Genomic DNA, 21,780 nt, shown 5'->3' with positions numbered 1-21,780 from the left:
AGTTCAAAGCATGAGTGTCCCACAAACCCTTAGCCCAAAGCGACACGGAGCAGAGCTTCTGTGAGAAGACCCCCGCAGTGGCAGAGCCCGCTACAGGCACAACGCTTTGCACTTCACCATCGTGCATTTTGGGCAGTCGCCCACAGCTTTTCACAGCAGGGTTACGAGACCATCAACTTGAACAGTTGTACTTTGCAGCCCTTTTCTTTCCCAGAGGGAACAAAGCCAGCTCCACCACAGCTTAACTTCAGTGCTTTGGCTTCTCCACCCTGATTTTGGGGGCCTGCTGTACCCTGGACTTAGAATCAGCCACAACGCAGGGTGGGCAGCGGGTGGTCACGGCTGGGAGACGGATACTTAACCAGCTGCACCCACAGCCTCCCTCTCCACGCCTGAGATGGGACTAAAAACCCTTCCCTCCCTCAGAGGAGAGGTGTGCAAGGACCAACTCACTGGCATGCAAAGACTGCAGCAGCTCCCCCTGCACGCACCCGGTCCCAGCGGCGCTCCCCATCTCAGCTCTGGAGCACAGGGGAACTTCTGCAGCAGCGTCAGGTACGTTTTGGGTGGCCTTGCCGCTGCTGTTGTTTCAAAACGGGAGTGCATGTTAAAATTATACTAAAAAGGCAGTACTCTTGCTAATGGTCATTTTTATACTCAATTCAAACCTTTCTAATACAAAAAGGGAAAAGAGCATTCACTAATAACTGGAGAGTCGAGAGGCTAGAGGCCAAATTTGATCATATTTTTCTTTATTTTATTTACGTTACTTTACTCAAGACTGCAGGAACCGAAGAATGCTTTCACTCATTAGACGATTTTCCTAAAAACATCTGCTGTTACAGCTAGGCTTCTAGGTTACCACTGCCCTGTGATTAGAGCAACTACCCATGTAAAAATCTATTTGGGCTGAGAGTTTCAGGGGCTCCATTTACGCTAGCAGAACTGCAGAGCCGTAGCCCAGCGCCAGCATCGCCACTGCACTGTCTTGCTCTTTGCAACACCTCTCCAACCTGCCTCCATTTCAAGTAGGGCTCTTGCAGCCAGCAGTGGGGCTATGTCAGTTCACATATTTTAAGGTTTTCCTCACAACTGGGAGGGATTAGAAAATGAGGCTTTGATGTGTTCAGGACATGTGCTTGAGATTACTTGTGTACCTAGATGCTAGCACATGTGCCTGCAAGTTGTGGTCTAAATTTGTTTGTCCCTGGCAGCTCATGTTTGCAGCTATAGGTGGAGTTTGTGTAAAATTCTACTACTGTATGCCATTTTGTAGTTAATAATACTCTACAACCTATATTCAGTAACAATATTTGAGTCTATATTGAGGAATATTATATCATTGCAGAATAAGAGCTATGACACATAAGGACCACATAATGAAAACAACATCATTGCAAGAGAAGCGGTTGAAAATTAATTTGAAAGCCATTTGGAAAATTGTTGCAGGATTATTAAGGATTATTGATGAATAAATGCCATCTATAATTTTTTTTAAAAAGCTGCACATTCCAAGCCATTTTATGAATTCTTGCATCTATGGGGAGAGATTTACATATTTTATGTAGCTTTTTTTTATTCTGAGATAACAGGTACTATCTAAATATTGTTATACATACAAACATGACTGCTCCACACTGTGTTGTGTTTCAACCAGATCAAATACTCTCCATAGCACAGGAGGTGTTACAAGATCTTAATACGGAGTTCTGCAAAGAGAGGCAGGATTTTTTTGGGTTTTGCCTTTTTTCAACAAGCGTTACCTTCTGTGGACTTCTCCAAGGCGAAAACCCAAACCCATACCAGTTACACTTCTTCAGCATTTCACAACTTTTAGATGTGCTACTCCTCTTCAAGTCAATGAGAGTTTTACAGCTAAATCTAACCCTGCATGCTTTGCCAATTTTCTCTGGTGCTTTCCTCCTAGAAATGCAGGCACTTGGTACATATATAGCAGTGAGACTGTATTAAAAGCCACAGCAGGTGGAAAATAATACAGCCCAGGCAAGTTTTTGTTTTTGACTCTCCTCACAACCAAAGCTATGCACAAAGCACAATGAGGCACAGTAAATAAAGACATTTCACACAGACAAGCACGAAGATCTTCCAAAACAAAGAAAATTAAATTATCTTTCAACTAAAGAACACACTGCAGTGAAAGACTAAATGAGCGATTCTAATTAAAACCATGCTGCGAATCTCCTACTTTCCACCACGAGAAAAAAATCAGCTAGTGTTTGTGCATGTACAGCCACCCTCTAAAACCAGTCAAGCAGCTTTCCAGCCAAACAATGCAAGACAGCATCTCAGAACTACAAAACATATTGAAATTATTTCCATAGCAATCATAACAACAACATGCCAGGCCAGGATGTGCAGGGAGGGAGGGCGGCGGCGGGAGCTCGGCCCGCCGCCGGCCCCGGTGCTGCCCACTGCGCCAGCCACGCCGCCGGCAGCACCCACGCGGCGCCCGTCCCCTCGCCCCGCGGCCGCATCCAGCGCCCCACCAGTGCGCGCGCCCCGCTCGCCGGGGCTCGCTTTGGCAACGGCCTCATCCAAAACAGGCACTCGCATCTCCCTTCTCCGCCCCGCGCTCATGGGCAAAGCGTTACGTCCCTGCGTGCACACGCAGGAGCGCCACGGCGCCGGTAGTCCTGGCCCGCGGCAAGCACAGGCAACGTTGTGCAAGCCCTGCTCGAGCTTCTTAATCCTGACATGTCGCAACCATCTTGGGCTCAGGTCTCTCCCCTTGCGGTGCTAAACCAAGCCGCGGCCTCAGGTGAAGACGCTAAGAGGGGGATGAAAACTCGGGACCAACCCTTTGTGCCTGGGCTGTGCCCGGGCTTCACGCACAGCTCAGCTCTGAGCAGCTCTCCAGAAACGAAACGTGATCTCTCTTCCGACCCACTCCCTCCTAGCTATTTATCTACTTATGCAGCCACGATGTGCCGCGGGCTTCCCGAACACTAGCCACTGTCCTTTCACGGGCAGAGAGCCGAGGGGACGGGAATGTGCGGCTTACTAAGTGCAGCGAATATGGGCATCCATGTCCTGCGCAGAACACCCATGATATGCTGATACTGCTATTTTGATGCAGGCACAGGGACAGGAATCAGCTAAATATAGCAGACTTCAGTGACCGGTCTAAATTACAGACTTAAATGACATGAAGAAAGGTACAGATTGCCCAAAGACAGAGGAAAGTAATGGGAAGATTTTGGATGGCGACGGGAAGCTTTGCTCTGGCATCATTACGCCTGACTTGCGATCAAGACGTCCAGTAAAAGCTTCAGAGACACAGGGACTTCAGGCCCATTAGATGTGGGCAGGCGTAATGGTGGCGGAACCAAAAGATGCAATCATCCTAAGGGATCCCAAAATCAAAGGGACTGAAGGCAGAGGGAAAGGAGGATCCAGTTAATAGCATTCACCTGAAAACCATCAGAAGGAAGCAGCAACAACACATGGGGAACCTGCAACCTATGCCCAAAGTGCATCAGATTTTTAAGAGGGGAAACTTAATGGACCTCCTGAAAAGCTGCAAAGAGGTCTGCAAGAACAGCGCGCAGATTCTGCAACTTGCTCCCTTTTTCATGCTATTTTTGGGCAGCTGGCAGCCCCACATGCTCACGTGTGACACCCAATCTCTTGTAACGCCCCTGCAAGGCAGTGGAAGTGTCTTAATCCAGATTTTGCAGCTGAGGAACCTAAGCAACAATAAGTGACACAATTAATTGCCAGTTGATCAATGTATCCTTGCTTGGTAGAAAACTTAAGCGCACGTTCAACATTTAATTCCACTTTATGAAAATTTAAGGATGTACTTAAGTGCTCTGTTGCACTGTAATAGAAAGATCACTTTGCTCAATCTCTTTTACATTTTTTTCCCTTACATTACATAGAACTGGACCAGCAATATTTTTATGCAAGTAGCACTGCAAGTGGCAAGGGAGGAGTTCCCTTTCTGGTGAGGACGATGGGTTTTCGCCAGGATTCACATTTGGCAGCAACACCATGCTATCAGCTCCCCAAAGAGCAAAACACATCGAGGGGGACTTCGGTGTCTGTAACTGTAGTGCCGAGGAACTTCCAAAAACGTACCCACGCTGTGCCTGCAAGCGTTGTTTGCTGCTTTGAACAGGGCTGCATTTGAAACCTAGGCAGTAGACTTTTAAATCCCAATATACATAATGTCTGCATGCAAACCAAAAGCAGGAGTTCCTCTGCTTTATTGGGTACTGAAACATTAAAAACAGGTGTTTAAAAACCATATTACAAATCTGTCTGCAACCTGTATTATTTTTACCATGTGCAAGTAAATTGATCACTAGTGTGCTTCAACTGTTTCAGTGAAAATATGCAACTCCTGCTAAATTATTTCTTAAACATGTGGAGGGAGGAGAAAGTTTATTTAATTTCACTGCACTGCCAGCATGCAACATATTTTACTTATGTGTATGTATACAGCAGATGCTGTAATGGATCATCTCCCTTTCACAGCCCGTATCAAAGAAGATCTTGAGCTATTCTTCACAAGGAAAGAAATGATAAACCCCTGCTCATAATGAAAGCTGCAACGTACTTCGAGAGAGCAACTGAGTAACTTGACACCATATTTTCCACTGATTAGCCTGTTAGTTGGAACAATGACTCATTAAAATGGAAAATCCATATTATAACCCCATATCCTGACATTCCAGATTACAAGGTATGTTACGGATGTGATTTTTTACTCTTTTACATATAAAAATTAGAAAGTATAAAACCAGGAATTATTCCAATGGAGTTACATTGGTGTGAAAGTGATCTGAAATACGAACTGGCCCCCAGTACATCTTCATACGGAATGCACACAATATAATTTTCATTATATGTATGTTTTATATAATTTGGAGTACTAACCAGAAAAAAAGAAAATCGTTTGCCCTGAGATATTCCTTTTAGGAATAGAGGACAGATGTCTAGTTGCCAAAGCAGACTTGTAAAAAATTAATCACCTGCCTCATGCAGGTTAGCAGTATTTGGCAGGTAGGTTAGCTCAGCTCATAATGAAGCATCTGGCTTTTGGTAAAGCTGCATTTTAATTTTAACCGTGTTTCATTTCAGCTTTTGGGTGCATGTCAACGTGCAATAATCTGACAAGTCTGGAGCAGATTTACTGGTTGATAATTTTGGTGTAGGTCTTCTCAACTGCAACAAAAACTAAGTCAAGTAACAACTGTGGTTCACGCCCAGAGCACAGCCTCACAAATCGCCTGAGCGTCCCTGTAAGGCCATTTTAAACCCAGTCTTCAACATCTTACCCATCCACAGCCTTATTTTCTTAACAACAGCTAAATTGACTAAGAGTCAGCAAACTCCTAAGCACGTGCTTGAATTAAGCAGGCTAAGCTGACTGACTTCAGCAGTACCACGATAGCGCTTTGAATGTGGTTTGGTTTGGGTTTTGGGGTTTTTTTGCTGTTTTTTTTGGTAACTGAGGTCTGGTAATTTAAGGCAAGCAAAAGGTCTCCCCATGTTGTATTTTTCCTTAGAAAAGTGGGTACCCATTTGTAGCACTACTGGTAACCTCTTTTGGCTAACCAGAAGCATCTGCAGCTCCTTCTCAGATGCTGGGAAGGCAGAAGAAGAGCAGCTGAAGCTTAGGGAGGGCTGCAGAACTGTGGCCTTCTGATTCTGTGACTCTCAGCACTTCTCGTACCCCCCGATGCATGCATTTTCAGTAGAAGGATGCTTCTACCACAAATTTACTGAGAAAAAAACCCGCCGCCGCCACCACCACTGATTGCTCTTGTGAGAGAGCAATCACTATGCAGATGCAGGGGCCATTTTTTAACATGAATAGCTCAGGCATTTGAATAATGTTTCCAAAAGACAAAGATCTATTAGAGCATGAATTCAGCAATTGCCAATTTTTGCTTTTACATTATGACCATTTTTTAAGCTTTCAAATGTCCCAAAATCGCCAGGAATCCCATTGGCTGTTGTTTTTCTCTTCTTGTATTACTTAAGCTGAACCGTTTCTTTCTAATACTTTTTTAAAAAAGAAATATAAGAGAGAACAGATCACACTGCAGGCTCCTGAGCTCTAGCAGATCTTGACAGAGAGTAGAAAGGAAGGAACTGGGAACATTTAGCTCTGTAAGCACATTTGCAGCAGCCTCACCAGCAGTACTACAAATGCCTTTGCCAGGCTGCTGCAGCTTGTGCAGGTCCTAGCACACCACTGCAGAGAAATTGCCTATTTCAACTGCTGATTACATTAATTTTTTTATTTCCATCTTCATTGAACACCACCCACTGACAGATACTCCCCAGGCCTACAGATACACTTGCACTTTATTTAGTTATGTAGAAAAGACAAGGCAAGGGGATTTTTGTTATCTTGCTTGGGACCTGACACTTGTGGGAAAGAGGAATGGCAACTTCTGTAAGAAAATTCAGAGACAGAGCAAGAGCCATGGCGTCTGCAACTTTTAGCAGGAGTGATGCACTATTAAGCAGGGGGGCAAAAGGGATGGAAAGGACAAAAAAAGCATAGCACTCAAACAGTCAAGGATGAGTCCTGATTCCTCCCTGGAGAGCAGTGATACACGTTTTTGAGGTATGCTTCCAAAATAATGATGAATGGCCCTTTCAGACAATGTGCAGAAAAAGCTCTGTCCACACTGCAAACAATTCACCAAGTGAAAGGATGCGGCATCAGACCCGAGGACAAAGTAAATGAGGAATGAGAGAAGAAAGATTACTACATTTATGTGCTTTCTTGGTCTTGCAGAGACTCCCATCACATTGTTTCTAGACACTCGGTGTGCGTGCGTGTGCTGCTGGTCACCAAAACCAGCCTGACGAGGGAAGCAGAAAGGATGGCTCCGTGAGCAGTGGTGGAGATAAAGATGACTCCCCTGCTTCCTTCCTAGGTTTAACCTAGAAGGTCTTTGCCTTATCAACCACCACCAGAGGACAGCTAGAAGATACCCCAACACAGTGAGAGCAATGCCACCGACTCCCTTGTCACGAAGGACGAGGCAGAAAGGAAACCGGGAGAGGCCAAGGAAGAGGAAAGCCAGGAGCTGATGTCATCATCCCCTTTCCCGAGGGAACGGAGACAGCAACGGCGGCGGAGTGGGAACGCTTTCCATCCCCTCCTCCCTCAAGGCCACCACTAACTTCTGCTTTGCCGGTGGCCAGCGAATCCAAACTGAAGGCACACCTAGGCTGTTAGGCTAAGTCCTTCGAGCTGGTAAGCCAGACTGAATTTCTCGGCATCCTAACCGCCGGGATACGTACTGTGGCGTCCATCAGCCCTCTGTGGGTGAGGTATCATTTTTAAACGTGAGCAGAGTGCATCGCCCAAGCACTGGCTGGTGGAAATTTCAGTTTTCATTTGGAAAGGGCTGTTGCGCCAAACAGCAGAGGCCTGTCACCAGGACTGCTCATAAATCAGAGCTGAAGTTGCATTTTCAGGGTCATGAAATCTTCACTGGCTGACAGCAGCACACTTTCCAGAACGGCTCCCTTCTGGACTCGGCCCTTCTCAGGGAGGCCTTATGCTACCTGTACGGCTGTGCTTGTGGAGCTACCCTGTGGGACAAACTTCGTGTGAAATACCAAAACCAAGAAACTCCCCCCTTCCCAAAATATGATCTTCTAATGATGAAAAACCATGATAAAAAGCTTTCAATGGGCTTTCTTCAATTTGTTGGATTTATAGAAGCAATAGCAGCCTTAAAACATCTGCCAAATCATTTTAGTTTTCAGTTTTGATTATCTCTCTGCTAGTTTGAGGTTAGCTTTAACTATACAGATGCAAGAAGTGAGAAAGCCATTCAACTTAGATTTATTCTTAAGAAGTACCGGCTGTCTAAAACAAGGCTATAAAAATGTAGGCTCCCTGTCTGGTTTGTTGTATGGTTGCATGGCTTTGTGCTATTAATTGCAACCTGGCTAACAGGTGCTTGCCAATGTCTTTATATCCTCACCATAAGAAAGGATCATATTCCCATCTGGATAAAAGGGTGACGCTGTCTTCTAAAAAGAAGTTAAGAGCAGCCCGGAGAGGAAGTCCACTGTGGCATGACAAGTTGAATCACTGCTTACTAACGAGAATATGCCCTCTTCTCTGCTCTGATAGATCCAGAGAGGGAAGGGGAAAGCGGCTAACATGATTTTTTTCCACATCCAGTCCTCTTGGTCAGGCGTCAGATGGCCATGAGCTGGATCCACCAGGGACTGTTTTCCTTCCAGTTCCCTTGACTCACCCAGCAATGGTGGCAGCCCTGTTGTTTCAAACAAACTCACAGCACTGGGGGACCCCTACCAAGAAAAGCACTTAGGCATGCACCGCAGGTATATGAGAAGTCCCATACTATGTACTTAAAAATTAACCACGGGCTCACTCTTGCTGTGCAGCACCAGAGCATTGCTGCAAAGGACTTGCCCCGCTCCGTCTGGAAGAGCCTTCCTCTCAGCTTCCTTATCCCTTCATCTCCTTCTTATCATCAATGCTGAACACCTCTTTCCAGTCTTTTCCCTTAGCTCTTCATTTCTCTCTTCTTCCTATCTTGCCTTCTGTGTAACCACACAACCCTATTACCTCGCGCTGTTAACTATTTGTGAAGCCAGGTGCACGAGAAGTGCTATATGTGACTGTGATGTTGAAACATAAAGCCCCAACCCGAATGCATTTCAGCTCGCCGGACTGACTGCTGCCCCCTGAAGTTACAACGGTTTGATCGACAAGGCTTTCTGTCCTCTGAGGGGTTTGCAGAAGGTATTCATAGTTCTTGGGTCTGGAAGATGAAAGGGCTCTGATAGATACCTGTGGTGGCCAGCACCTGGACCTGGACTACTTGAGCTCGTTATCCAAAAGCAACAAAACCAACTGATCCCTGGGAAGCAAACGATAACGCGCTCCACATGTTACTGGGGTGCACAAATAGCTAAGAGGCATGTTGGTGCCTAATTATGGTGGTGTGGAGATGTACAAAAATACTGAGACAGCAATTGCTTTAGAGAAGAGTTTGACACTTCTTAGTCATAAGGGGATTTAAAAATCCCAACATATGCCTCAAGGACTTTGAAAATCAGACCCAAAGTGCCTTCTTGAGATCTTGTTGAGAAACAACACAAGCCAGCTCTTGTGAGCGAGCCTCCTGGTACAGACATTTTGACTATGTAAATCAGCAGACAAATCATTGTGTTTTGCCTGTAAAATGAGGGAGTTCAGACTATTCATCTGTTCACAGGCTCAGACCAAATTCTGTATAGGAGCGCACAAGCCATAGACAACCTCCACCTCTACACTGCAAAGCGATACAGTGAAAGGCAAGGCAGCATTCACTCTATCTTCAATATTAACTTATATTTCCAGGAGAAAAACAAATTCTGGCTAGTACCAGTTACCTAGATAAAAAAGGAGAAATCCTCTAACTCCTTTCTTCCCTTTTTCTAACCGATTTATCTACCTCATGCCAAGAGTGACCTTGAAGAAAATTCCTGGCATACTTTGCGTCAAAAAACTGAATAATAATCATGACTTTTGAAAGTGCTTACTAGACTATTCTGTGCATTTTAATATTTTCTTTTACCCTTTCGTCCAGTCTTCTATGGGCGTAAATCATGCCCTTTAATTAAACATTCTTGAGTATTTGGATTTTATCTCACAGATACACCACACCCTGCTTGTAAAAGTTCTATCTCAGGCAGCCAAAGAGCTTGACTTATTCCAAAGATGAGTTATTAATTAGAGTATCTATAGACCATATACTTATAATCTGGTGCCATCCCTCCCTGGGGATCCCAAACTTTTATCTGCCAGATGACTTACCTGCAGCTGAAACAGAGCCATCGCTGGCTGGCATGTAACCCCCACCTTGTGTAACTCCTTACCACCACTTTGAAAATGAAGAATAATAGGGAGACAGGTCCAAAGGAAGGACATTTTTAAGACATTCTGGATGTAAACCCCTTGAATTAAATTCACCTCACTTAAAATATGGCTGTAGCTATCTAACTCTGTGAGTTTCCTAAAGTCCCCATTCACTTCATCTTGCTCCATTCAGAGAAATCCTCACTCTAGCTGTGAACTCCTGCAAACGCGGCGGTGCCAGCAGGATGCTACCAGGCGCGATTTCGCTCGCCGGAGTGGTCCCAGGTTTCGCCCTCACCTGGCACGGCCTGCAGCCTCCTAATGCCCGACGCCAGCTGGGGCACAGGCCCCGTTCTGACTCAGAGCGGGGAGCACCCCGGCCTGAAATCCAGGCAACGACAACTTGCAAAATACTTCCCCGAGCCAAGGGGTAAAAGCCGGTGCCAGCCGTGAGCTCACCAGCACCGCTCCCCAGCACCGCTCGTTTGCCAATCTTCTGCAGCATTTTTAGCTCGCTAGGTGTGCCGGCTCATCCCACTCTCAAAACATTTAGCAACCGAGAACAGCGATAGCTTGGGGCTGCCATGGCAGCCAAATACCGAAACAGGCAAAGGCGAAACGTGAGAGAGAGGAATATTGCGTAGCGGGCTCATTAGCCCTCACAGGCAGCTTGAAGCGCTCAAAACCGTATCGTTCCTAAGTACAGAAGGGAGGGTGCAGCCATCCCACAGAAGGAAATCCATAGGAAATCCTGCTGGCATGAAATAGGCCTGGGAGACAGCCTGCAGGAGTCTCCAAGTGAGCAAGCCCCACGCCGATGATGGAGAGATGATAAGGAGCGAGTGGCGCCTTCCAGCACCAGGTCGGGGCAAGACTCTGCTGCCGCGGGCAGCTGGCAGCACCCGCCAGGCTTGCCCCTTCCGCGGGTCGCCATAAACCCCCGCGGCAGCCTGCCGTGCTCAGCGCTGCCTGCACTTTCCCAGGCTGAGGTTTGGGAGAGAGGAGTAATCTCATAGACCGGCGGGCATTGAGCATGCTGCTGGGTCCCAGGGCAAAGCTCTTCAGCTTTACGTGCGGCCCTCTCCAGCTCCAGAGAAAAGTCAACAGCCTGGAGGAAGCCACTAGAGCCAAGGAAAAAAACTGGTCTCCAACCCTGGACTTCATGTCACACCCATGAGGGACTCCTGCCCTCCTACACCACCACTCTCCTCGTCCAGCACGCCTGCCTCAGAAACCTTTGATTCTCGGACCCTTCCACCTCCTACAAGAAGAGCTGGAGCAGCAGCAAGGAAGCTAACGCTGCCTGGGAAAAAAAAAAGATAAACATGCTCCGGCTGCAGAGAAAGCCACCTCCTGGCAATTTTGCTGGGGAACGTGCCATGAGCAGTGGATGCTTTCTGGATTTACTTCTCCTCTACCTTAGCATGCCCTACAGATATGTGGCGGTATTACTGTGAGAAAATCTGGTTTGGGAAGCAGGATGCTAGTGAGAGGGGGTTTGAAACGGAGAAGGGAGGAAGAGACCTCCTCTGCCTTCTCCTCTTGTTAAAGGTAAAGGGGAAGAGCTTTAACAAAAGCAGAATTTAAGCAAACTCCCCCAAAGGAGCAACATAAGAAAGACCTGACTGCCCACAGGGGCAAAAAAAATAACGCAAAAGGGTAGTGCAAGATGTCAGAGCATTTTTATGAGGGGTGCCCCTGAGTCAACACCATTGAAAACACTGGGAAATATTACAGGGAAAAGCTTGATGCAAAATCTCTCACCTGAAGACACTCAAGATACTCTTTGAGCTTACACCTGGGTCTGAACTTTGAAGCTTGGCTCCTTTCTGTATAACATAGTGGACTGAATCAAGCCTGACCCAAACACCTGCAACATCTGGAAATACGTTGATTCGGAGATGCATTTTACAGCTTTTTTCAGTCACCAATTTATCAGAAGTTACTGCCTAGATTTCCTCCTCCTCCTTTCATTTATTTATAAGCACCTTTGTTTTTAAAGTACTTCTTTCTTTGTAAGTACTTACTGTTTCTCTTATAAAAAGTATTTATAAGTATTTTCTCTCTTTTTTGGAAGTACTTTTCATCCATCCATCCAACTCTGGTCTAAGTCAGAAACTTTTAAGTATTTCCTCAAACAGATAACTAGCAGGGATAGCAATGTCAGCATGGAGAAGCTTTTTCTGGCCCTCTTTATGTTTCTGTTCTTTTTGGAGGAAAGGATGCTCAGGTTGTAATAAAAGGACTGAAAAATACATTAATCTTTATTAAACCGGTAGAGCCAATTGACAGGGCTCGGGCTGGCTGCTTCCTCCCCTCTCCCTTCGTGCCCTTCCACAGTTTCCTCTCCTCTCCTCTTTTCTGACACTTGTTTTTGTTTGGAAGTAGCACGCTCACTCCCGACAGACCGAGATAGGGGATGAGAGGGGAAATGTCTGGACTCATTTAGTCCAATTAAACGCTGGCATCACATTCAGTCTTTCCAAAAAGCACGTAGGAAACTTTAAACGCCAGGCTGGCCGCTGCGAATTGATGCCTCCCCATTTACATTTCCTTGCATCAAGCCACAAACAGAGTAGGTATTAATTGTCATCAAGCGTGTCTGCCACAAACCCCTCTTTAATATCATTCACAAATGTTCTGCTGAAACCTTTTGTCTTTCAGCAGGTCATTTCCATAATCCCGTGTCACTGATGAGTTTTGGCAGAGCTGAAGAGCAAACTGTTTGCTGCTGACGACTCCCCTCACTTTCCTTTTTCAGCTGCCGCCGCAGCAGACAAGCTCTGTAGTGGCACTCCCCGCCCAATGCCATCTCAAACGCGCGCCCTTCCTTCGAGCGACGTGTTCGCTAACCGGGTTTTACAGCAAATAAACAGACGCACGCGAGCCCTGCGTGTGCGGTCTGTACGTCGTATCTCGAGCCGTCCGGCCTTTCCACAAGCCGCCGCTGCCGCTGCGGGAGGAGTTGCGGCATAAACCCAGGCAGCCTGAGCAGGGCGGCAGCGCCTGCCCCCCTCCCACGGGCAGGGCCCTGACACCCGTGGGTCCCGCGGTACCCAGGCAGCGATACAACCTGGGCTCCGCTGCACAGCGGGTCACAACCCCGACAGAAGGCACTGGAAGTTTAACTTCTGGGTGAGAAAGAAGCAGCTGAGGAGGGGCAGGCACAGTCAGCTCCCTCCCACTGCTTTTTCTCTTTTTGTTTTAAACAACTAAATCTTGTTCTTCCCACTCCTGAGGAAAGTCCTTTAAAAATGAATGAGACTAGTCATGTAAATGAATTAAGGGTCAGTTTACAGTGTTATTAGATTAAATGCTTTATATACAGTAACTGAAGAGTTCGGTAGAATTCATGAAACTAGATTCAGACCTCAGATGGTTTCCAGAGCGGCTGGAAGGGTTTAAGGAACCAAACAGAAGAAACTCAAAAAGCCTCGCTTTGCTCAGCATTCACTGCAACATCCAAACCAGCGACATACTTCCACATCACTGCTACGGCCCTGCCCTCCGACATGTTCACAGCTCTGATTAATCCAACCACAAGTTAAGGACTAAGCACGTCCCCAGCTGATCTGAGTATAACCTGCACGTCTGGAATCTGACTGCACCGATAGGTCCCTGGTCGCCTCTTGCCAGCTGAACGCTCGCTACGTCGTACACGGCTGGAGCAGCAATCTGCTTGTGCCGCATTCACATTGCTAAGAGCAAGTGGATGCTCTTGCCTTGTTTTCAGTAAAGGCTTGTCCATCCAGATTAAAGTACACTCTAAGGCGCACACATGCACAGTAATCTTTGAGGACAGGAGAAATCTCCCGCCACTTTTCGGTTCTGGAGAAGAAAGGGTGCTTGCCAGAGAGCGCCGAGATAAACACCCTGTGCTGCTCGTTACGCGCTTTGGTACCTGCACGATAGGGTGGCCCCCCGCAGACGCCTTCACAGCCCCTCGACTGCCTTCCGTCTCGTAATGAGCTCGGTGGTGGGATTTCGGCTGCACTTCAATACGCAGTTCATAAGGTCCTGAGTGAGATGGCAGCTGCCAGTCAAGGGCAGGCAGGGATGGGCTATAATGGAAAGGAAAACGTATTAAAAATTAACATCAAGTACACTGTCACAAACCACAAGCATCCAGCACTATTACTTTAGAGACTGTGTTTCACAGTTCATCCTTCACCATCTTACATTTAAAATTTCATCAATATGGATAATGCCACAACATAAGTAATTTAAAAGGTAATGGTTATTTTATGAAGATTTATGGGTTGAGCATATCTGATGGCCCAGATGCTATCCCGTTTGTAAACAAAATGGAAAAATGTTAAGACACAGCTTGCAAATATCTTAATATATTGATTCTTGAACCAAAAGGAGAAAGGTAGGCAGAAAGATGCAGAGGAACTTAAGGAAGAGGATTTCTGCTGTGGAAGTGAATGCCAAACCAGCTCTGGAGGAGTTCTGCATTTAATGAATCTAATGGATTTCAACAAATCTGCTCAGTTTACAGGGAGCGGAAAGAAGAAAAAAAGCCATTTCCCAGCTTCCTTCCCAACACAAAACACGTCAGAGAGTCTCAAAGCGAAGCCGGTCTCTTTCTGGTTCATGCACTGCAAGGGAGCAAGCTCTGAAGTCAGAACTTGCTTACAAATCCTACTAATGATGACGCACAAGCCAGAAGAAAATCCAGCTTGCTCTTCCGGCCCTGTATTGACTCTGCAATTAACTAAAATATTAAGGACTCATTACCATCACACAAGCAAGCAGGCCCGACAGCATGCGATGGTGGGGAAGTGTCGTTCTTAGAAACCCACTTCCAGTGTAAAACCACACTTGAAAATAGTCAGCAGAGCTCGGCTGTAAGAAATGCCAAGTTGACTCTTTGGGGTGAGGAGAAAAAAAAAAAAAAAAAAAAGAAAAAGAAACAAACAAGCACTGTTGAAACAGTGTTAGGCATGAGACAAATTTATTGATCTTAAAAATTGAAGCAAAAAGCTTTGTGATGAACACACTAATTTTATGTCTAGTGTATATTCTCTCCTTTGGTGAATTCTCCTCACCAGATGTCCTTCAAAAGCCTTTACAAGTAGTTAAACGGCACAATCGCAACGTGCTACCCTGTCCTCTTATATCAAACTTTACTCTCTCTCCCACCAGCCTGGAGGAGCTGACCAGCAAACAGAAAACCACAGCCCTCGACTCCTCTGTTGTCGCCACGGACCGGGGCTACCCGCCGTGGTGAGAGGGCTCATCCTGCCGCAGACGAGGAAGCTGAAGGGCTAACTGGCTCTCGCCCCAGTCTGTGAGGAGGTGGCTGCTGGGGATTTACCGGGTCCATGCCTTGCTGCTATAGCCCTGGTGCAAGGACAGTCTGAACAGTGTGAATCACGCCTGAAATGAGCTGGCCGGGAGGGAGAGGATGCAAAAGAGCTTCCGCGCTGGATGCATATATTACAAGCGCATATTCAGCTGGAGACTGAATACTCCATTTTACTGTCCCTGCGATCCACACATTACCCTAGCATGCTTTCGGCTCCGCAGGTATTATGGCTTTCGCATCCCCCAAAGCATCCCTGCTGCCTCCCCCTGAGGGCCAGAGACTTTAACCACTTGCACTGGGGGTTTTTTTGCTTTGCCTTGGTTTTGGTTTTGTTTTCGTTTTGGTTTTTTAAGTGCTTATCCAGCCCTTTATCACCAGCATATTTAACTCCTATCTGCTAGTGCACACGTGCATACACAGTGACGGGACTTCAGGTGGTGCTAAGTTTCTCTACATTATCTTTCTTCACTGCTTATAAATTTGCCAATTTGAGCCATGTGATTTGAATGCCTGTAGGCACGCACTACACGCATTACAGGGGTCAGCTGGAGCCACTGAGTCCCAGCCCTGGGTGAGGACCAGGACCACCCTCACCCCTGGGCACCCCCTGCTACCCCAGCGCGGCTTGCTGGAGAGTCGCAGGCTCCAAACTTCCAGCTACTCTGCTCTCCAGCCCTCAGGACATGGAGCATCCTCAAAAATAACAGAGGGGGAGAGAAGAAGGTAACCGTACAGCTCCCAGCTCAGCCCAAATGGGAGCTCATCCAAAAGAAAGATGTTGCCTCTGTGAGGGCTCCCAGCTCCCACAAACATCTGGATCCAGCAGGAGCCCGCGGGGCACACTCTGCAGAGGCGAGACCCTGCCAGGGACAAATCCTGAATTTGGCTACTGTCCCTGCGGGCACAGGAGCCCCAGCCTTGGCTAAAGGCAGGATGCTACATCTTCCGAGCTCCTGTGCAAGCCTTTCTGCCAAAGCGGCCAGGGCCCACTTTGAGGGCGAGGAGAAGCTCTTCTGCTACTAGCCACTCGTACAAAGAGCAAAGAGACGGCAAAAAATTACAGGCAATTGGCCATTGTATATAGCCACTATTCTTTGCCTAGCACAATAGGTACACATACTTTAGTCTGAAAAAGTCGTCCCCCCCTAGAAAAAAAAAATCCTGGATAAACCATATTTGACTAATGATAAATGACAAAGAGCAGAGCAAAACAGCTGTCTCTCTCCTGGTGATGATCAGCACACATTTTTAAACAGATGTTTCTGGTTTTAAGTAAATTCTCACTTGATGGATCTTTTTTTTTTTTTTTCTGAGGACACAACATCTATCAGATTATAAATTTTTAACACTTAATTAAAAAGGACAACTCTGACGGGCAGCATGTAGCCCTCAAGTGAAGAGGGATTTTTTTTTTTTTCCTAAGACACATGGAAGTAAGTAATAGTTCCATAACTAATTACATCTCTTTAAAAAACAAAGAAAAAAAAACCACAAAAAACCCTTTCAAATCAGCACCTGAAAATGTCAGTATAATTAAGTTGTAAAATTCATGTTCTCAAATAAAGCCTGAAAATAAAAATACAGTTTGCTGTTAGCCTGCAATCTATCACTGAAATTCCAAAATACCACCTGCCCAATTATAAATTGACAATTAATGGCAGTTTTCCTGATAAAGGAAGCAGAGTGATGCATTTAACAGTGTCATGGGCTGGGGCTGTCAGAGCTATTTCCTATGTTAGGTTATCTTCATCGTGCACTTAACTTCCTGCAGCTAAACGTGGTTAAAGGAAAAAGTCACCAAGCAAATGGTGCAGTGGTAAAATCAAATCTGGTTGCTGCAAATAAACCTTATCAATTTGAAAAGGCCCAAACTACCTCACATCTAGCCAGCATCACGCGGAGGGGAGAAGAGCCCCTCCACAGGGGTCAAGAAGAGAAAGGAAAGGTCTTCACGCAGTCTTCCTATCAAATATACATTGGTGTATTTCCCTCAGATCGAATTTTCCGCCAATGGAAAACCTGTCCCATTCCTTTCTACGTGTCCTGCTGTAACGAGGGACAGTTGTTTCAAGGCTGGTTCACAAGACCTGGTGTTAGGCTGTAGAAAACTCGCTCAATGTAACTCCGTCCTACATAAATCAGATTACAAAACAGATGAATAGTGATTTATTTTGCATACACCAGATACACAATATGATTAAATCAAAACCAGATTATCCAGTCTGGCTGACTTCTGCCTTTAGCAGAAAGATTTATCAAATTCAAAAAAAAAAAAAAAAAGAAAGAAAAAAAAAAAGATAGTAAGCAGCACACTGGAATATAGACAGAGAGGAAACAAAGCCAAAAATTTCTATTACACTTTGCAAAAGTGTTTAAGCCCCATTTTCACATGACTGCTATGCATTTGGGAATTAAATTACCATTGCACTTTCTAAGCTACTAGATGCCCAAGGCCACTTGAAAAAGAGATTTGCAAACTTTTTTCGTCCTTAACTAGGCTGCTGTGCAAAAGGTGTCAGAACAACCGGCGGTCTCGCACAGGGACTAACCCTGCTCGCTGGCCAAGTACCACAGCATGGAGCCATCTCCCCCAGACAGCCGCCTGGCAGCGGCACGAGCCGCCGCCTGGGAGGGCAGGGTGGTCAGTGTGGTTCAGCGCCTAAACTACAGCAAGGGACTTAGAAGGAGCGTGGCTGAGACTGGGTGCCCTGCACTGAACTTATTTTTTCTAACAGGGAGTGTTCCTTTAGAAACAAAAACATAAACTAGAGAAATCACAGGGCTGCTGAAATTTTTACCAGGCTGCAATCTTGCCCCTGCTCCAACTCTGCACCAAATGCAAACACGGTTACAATTTATTATTTATTACCTGTGTCTCACATCGAAGCGGTTGCCTGTTAAAGATGCTTGTGTGTTTTTTCAAAGAGCAAGAAAACAACGATGTGCCTATGTGTCCACCAACTTGGTTGTGGTCAGAAAAATATACCTGCTTTGTATTTCACCTATGAGTTAATGTGGGCAGATTTTTCTATCTCTTTTTTTTTTTTTTTTTAATTTCCTGTCTCACAATTAAGCAATCCGGCTGTGAGCTGTTAAAATAGATGCTGCATCCCACCCCAGACTTGGCTGGATTTCGCTGGCATGCGGAGCAAGTAGCTGCTCCGTGGCGTGCATGTGGCGCACTGGAATTCCTCACGCTGAAGTCTGAAAACGCGAGTCATCGTCATGCTCCCAGATAATACTTAACACTACCCTCCTGAAATTTCACTTTCAGAGATCGATTTGCATGGGAAATTCTGCGTTTGTTGGCTTAGAGGAAGAACAAGAAACTATTGCCGCAGGAATGGAGATAACAAGCGGCTGGCATCGCATCTCTGCTCCTTCTGAATTTAGAATCATGCAGTGCTAAAACGAGCTGGTGAAGGAAGGCTGTTAATAAGATGCTCACAGGGGCGTTTGAATGAACTGAAAAACAGTCAGGAGAAAGCGTGGGGAGGATTAAATCAAACAAACAAACAAAGAAAAAATCAGTTTACTGAGACAGGCTTCCAAGCAGTCTTCAGCCTTATGGTACAGCAACCTAACGTAACCAAAAGCCGCTGCTACGTGTTGGCAAGCCGAACTCGCTGAAGCATCTAAATATCCCCATCCAGCGGGAATATAGCAGCAGAGAGAAAAAGTTAGAGGCGTTGCAGGCTCTTCCCTGTCCGCTCCCGCCGCCCCCCAATTAACACTAATGAGTCCCAGGAGATGGTCACCGACACACAGCCCCCGGTCCCCCCTTCACCGGGTGGCGCCCAGACAGCCCTGCCTCTGCTTTGTCTGAGGAGCTTCCTCCCGCTCGCCATGAAGCGCACGCGTTTGCCGGGAACGCGCAGGCTGGCAAATCCGGTGCTGCCGCACCGGTGCCTATCTCTTCTTAAGACAGCTGGTGCCCTTTCCCACCTTCGGGAAACTCCAATTTCTTGAGAAACTTAACTTCTCCCAAGTAAGGTTGTCCTCTACCTCATGATCTGGACCAAAACATCTATTTAAAAAAAGAAAAAAAAAACCAACCACAACCAAAAACAACAAAAAAGAAAAGCATCAAGAGCATCTGAAAAGACCACAGATCAAAAGAAAGAAGGAAAAAATAGGCAACATTTTAAAATCATGATTTTTAAGGAAACCATATTATTTGGGCCCTCAATGAACAATTTTCGCATGCTTGAGTTTAATACTGTTGCAGTCACAAAAGCGGAATCCAAAAAATCCACAAAAAATAAACAAGCCCATCAACGCAGACTTTTGGCCTTTACCAAATGTGCTTTTGCAACTGGTAGACAGGTATCCAGCCATACATTCTCTGGGTGCAAACTGCAGCCTCCATATGTAAAACTACATGACCCCGTGTCTGTGAGGTCAAGAACATACATGTATATTTTTGAGGCTGAAAAAGAGACTGCAGCTAAAGAAAATGTGGCTTTCAACAGTTAAAAAAAATAAACCGTACAAGAGGGAGCTTTATAAGCCACCTGGAACTGGGCGTCTATTCCTGGAAGCTCCTTTTGGTGTGGTACACCTCATAGATGCCATACGCCCAACCAACAAACCCAACCATTTCTCTTCCCCCTCCCCCCAAAAAACACTACATTTAATGAAAACTCAAGTGTTAAAGGCCAACACACTTCTTGGATTAAACTGATGACACTTGAAAATAACTACAATGCATTACTCTTCAACGAGTGAGAAACTGTCTCTAGGAAATTTCAGGTTGTGTTCAGTCAAATACAGCGGCTGAAGAGGAAGTCATAAAAAATGTGTAAGATACTCAGAAATCCGGCACTTTCATGAGTGCCTATACTTCTTGTTGCAATATAAGAAGATTTAGGACATGCTAATGAGCGGGTAAAAAATAAAACATGGGATTTTAGTTTTGGAAATAGTCACTAACACTGCCCCCATACCCAAGGGCAGCAGTCCAGTCCTGTACTTCCATTCTGGCTTTGACATGCTTTTGCCCATGAGAGATTCTGCATTACACAGCACTGAGGAGAGATGGAGAAACATCACAGAAAGGAACACAACTGAGCCAGCAAGGGCTTGAGAAACACAGAGCATCACCTGCTTGGATGACAACTGCCCGGTAGAGTGTGTGGTTTGGGGTTTTTTTAAACTATTTGCTACATTAACTATAAAAGAGGGACTACAGACAGAAACTTCTTGCATTTGAGTGAGACAGCACAATGCATTAATACCAAAACAAAAAAAAGACCTTGGAGCTAAAAGCTAAAGCAGAATTTCACAAAGACCATCTCTTGACTCTCTGCGTTAATGATGTACCTCCAGTAGCTTTTGAGGCAGACTGGTACATTTAGGTAACCCATTTTGGTCTGGAAAAGGTACGATTCCCATCGCTACCTCAGGGTTTCTTCCAGAGCTTCCCCTGAAAATCTCTGCTTGGTCTCTAAATATTTTCTACATCCAAAGATTTGGCGTGAGGCCCTGGGCTGCAACCGAAGCACCGCAGACCAAGCCCCAGCAGACCTGGGTTGACCTGTGCAGCTTCAGCCTCGGCTGCGGGGTCGGGCTCTGCCCTCCCACCCCGTCTTGCGACCCTCAGCACCCGCGTGCCGAGCGCCACGCAGGAACAGAGCTCATAGCCCCTGAGGGGGATGCGTGAGCCCAAACCTGCTCCAAAGAGCCCACAGCCAGGGCACCGGGCTGAGCCCATAGCCCTCCTAAGTAACCAAGAGAAGCACGAGGCACAGAAAGACTGTGTTTCTGTTAAGGCAGGCGTTATTATACTCTTATGATACACTCTTATTATTCTCTTGCTCCGGGACTTGAAAAGCCTAAAGCGGCTTGAGCTTTAATTACGACAAATGAAAAACATCATTGATTTTAGAAACGATACAAAAAAGCAGATTCCCTTTTAGACTGATGCCCGCTATAAAACCCCGGGAAAGGAGACAGCACCCGGCCGACGGTCTGCCTGAGCCTGCTCCCTCCTGCCCCCAAAGAGACGGGAATGCAAGAGAGGGAGGGAAAGGCATCAGTGATTTTCCAAGGCACGCTGGCTTTTGATGAAAATGGCACTGCGTATTCAGGAAAAGACAGAGGAGGTAATCAAATCTGGTTATCTCGAAATCATTATGACCGGGTAGATTTTGGAGCCCGAGTTGTTTGTTGGAACCCACCCCTCCAGCCCTCACGTTTGAAATAGAACAGATGTGTAACATAACAGGAAAAAAATCCAGCGCTGTTGTGACAAATTCTTAACCAATTTTTTTGGAAAGATTTAAAATAACATAGTTTCTGTTGCGTAGGCTGTGATCCTGTTGACGTCCGTGCTTAGTTGCCCAACACTTTCATATACATAAAACGAGAGGTATTTTTGGTGGAAGGAAGCACGGTCAGTGTATCTGATTGGTAAAATAACTTAAAATCACATTTCGACAGTAACTTCCAACTGCCCTAGAGCACGAGTTAATGAGATCACATGGAAACATATTGTGAACCAGGAAACATATTTTATACAAGACCAAAACAGTGGAAAAAATGTTAAATACACAACGTAGTGGGGCTCCGTTTTGTACGCTTCACCTTTCTTGTTTGT

General features: G+C 45.9%; 1 protein-coding gene across 2 annotated transcripts in view; it reads right to left on the bottom strand.

Annotated features, from left to right (window-relative positions):
- The window catches only part of NFATC1 (nuclear factor of activated T cells 1), a gene marked incomplete at its 5' end in the record, with an annotated part of 116,704 nt that overhangs the window by 82,807 nt on the left and 12,117 nt on the right, over positions 1-21,780 (bottom strand). For both annotated transcript variants that reach the window (XM_082315113.1, XM_082315114.1), the window contains one exon: positions 13,773-13,932. In XM_082315113.1, coding sequence (XP_082171239.1) covers positions 13,773-13,932 — 160 coding nt within the window. The remainder of the gene's footprint in view (positions 1-13,772; positions 13,933-21,780) is intronic.

Source organism: Platalea leucorodia (assembly GCF_965183815.1).
Source record: "Platalea leucorodia genome assembly, chromosome: 1".
Lineage (NCBI taxonomy): Eukaryota > Metazoa > Chordata > Aves > Pelecaniformes > Threskiornithidae > Platalea > Platalea leucorodia.
The sequence above is the reverse complement of the archived record's forward strand: the minus strand, read 5'-3'. Positions and strand labels throughout refer to the sequence as shown.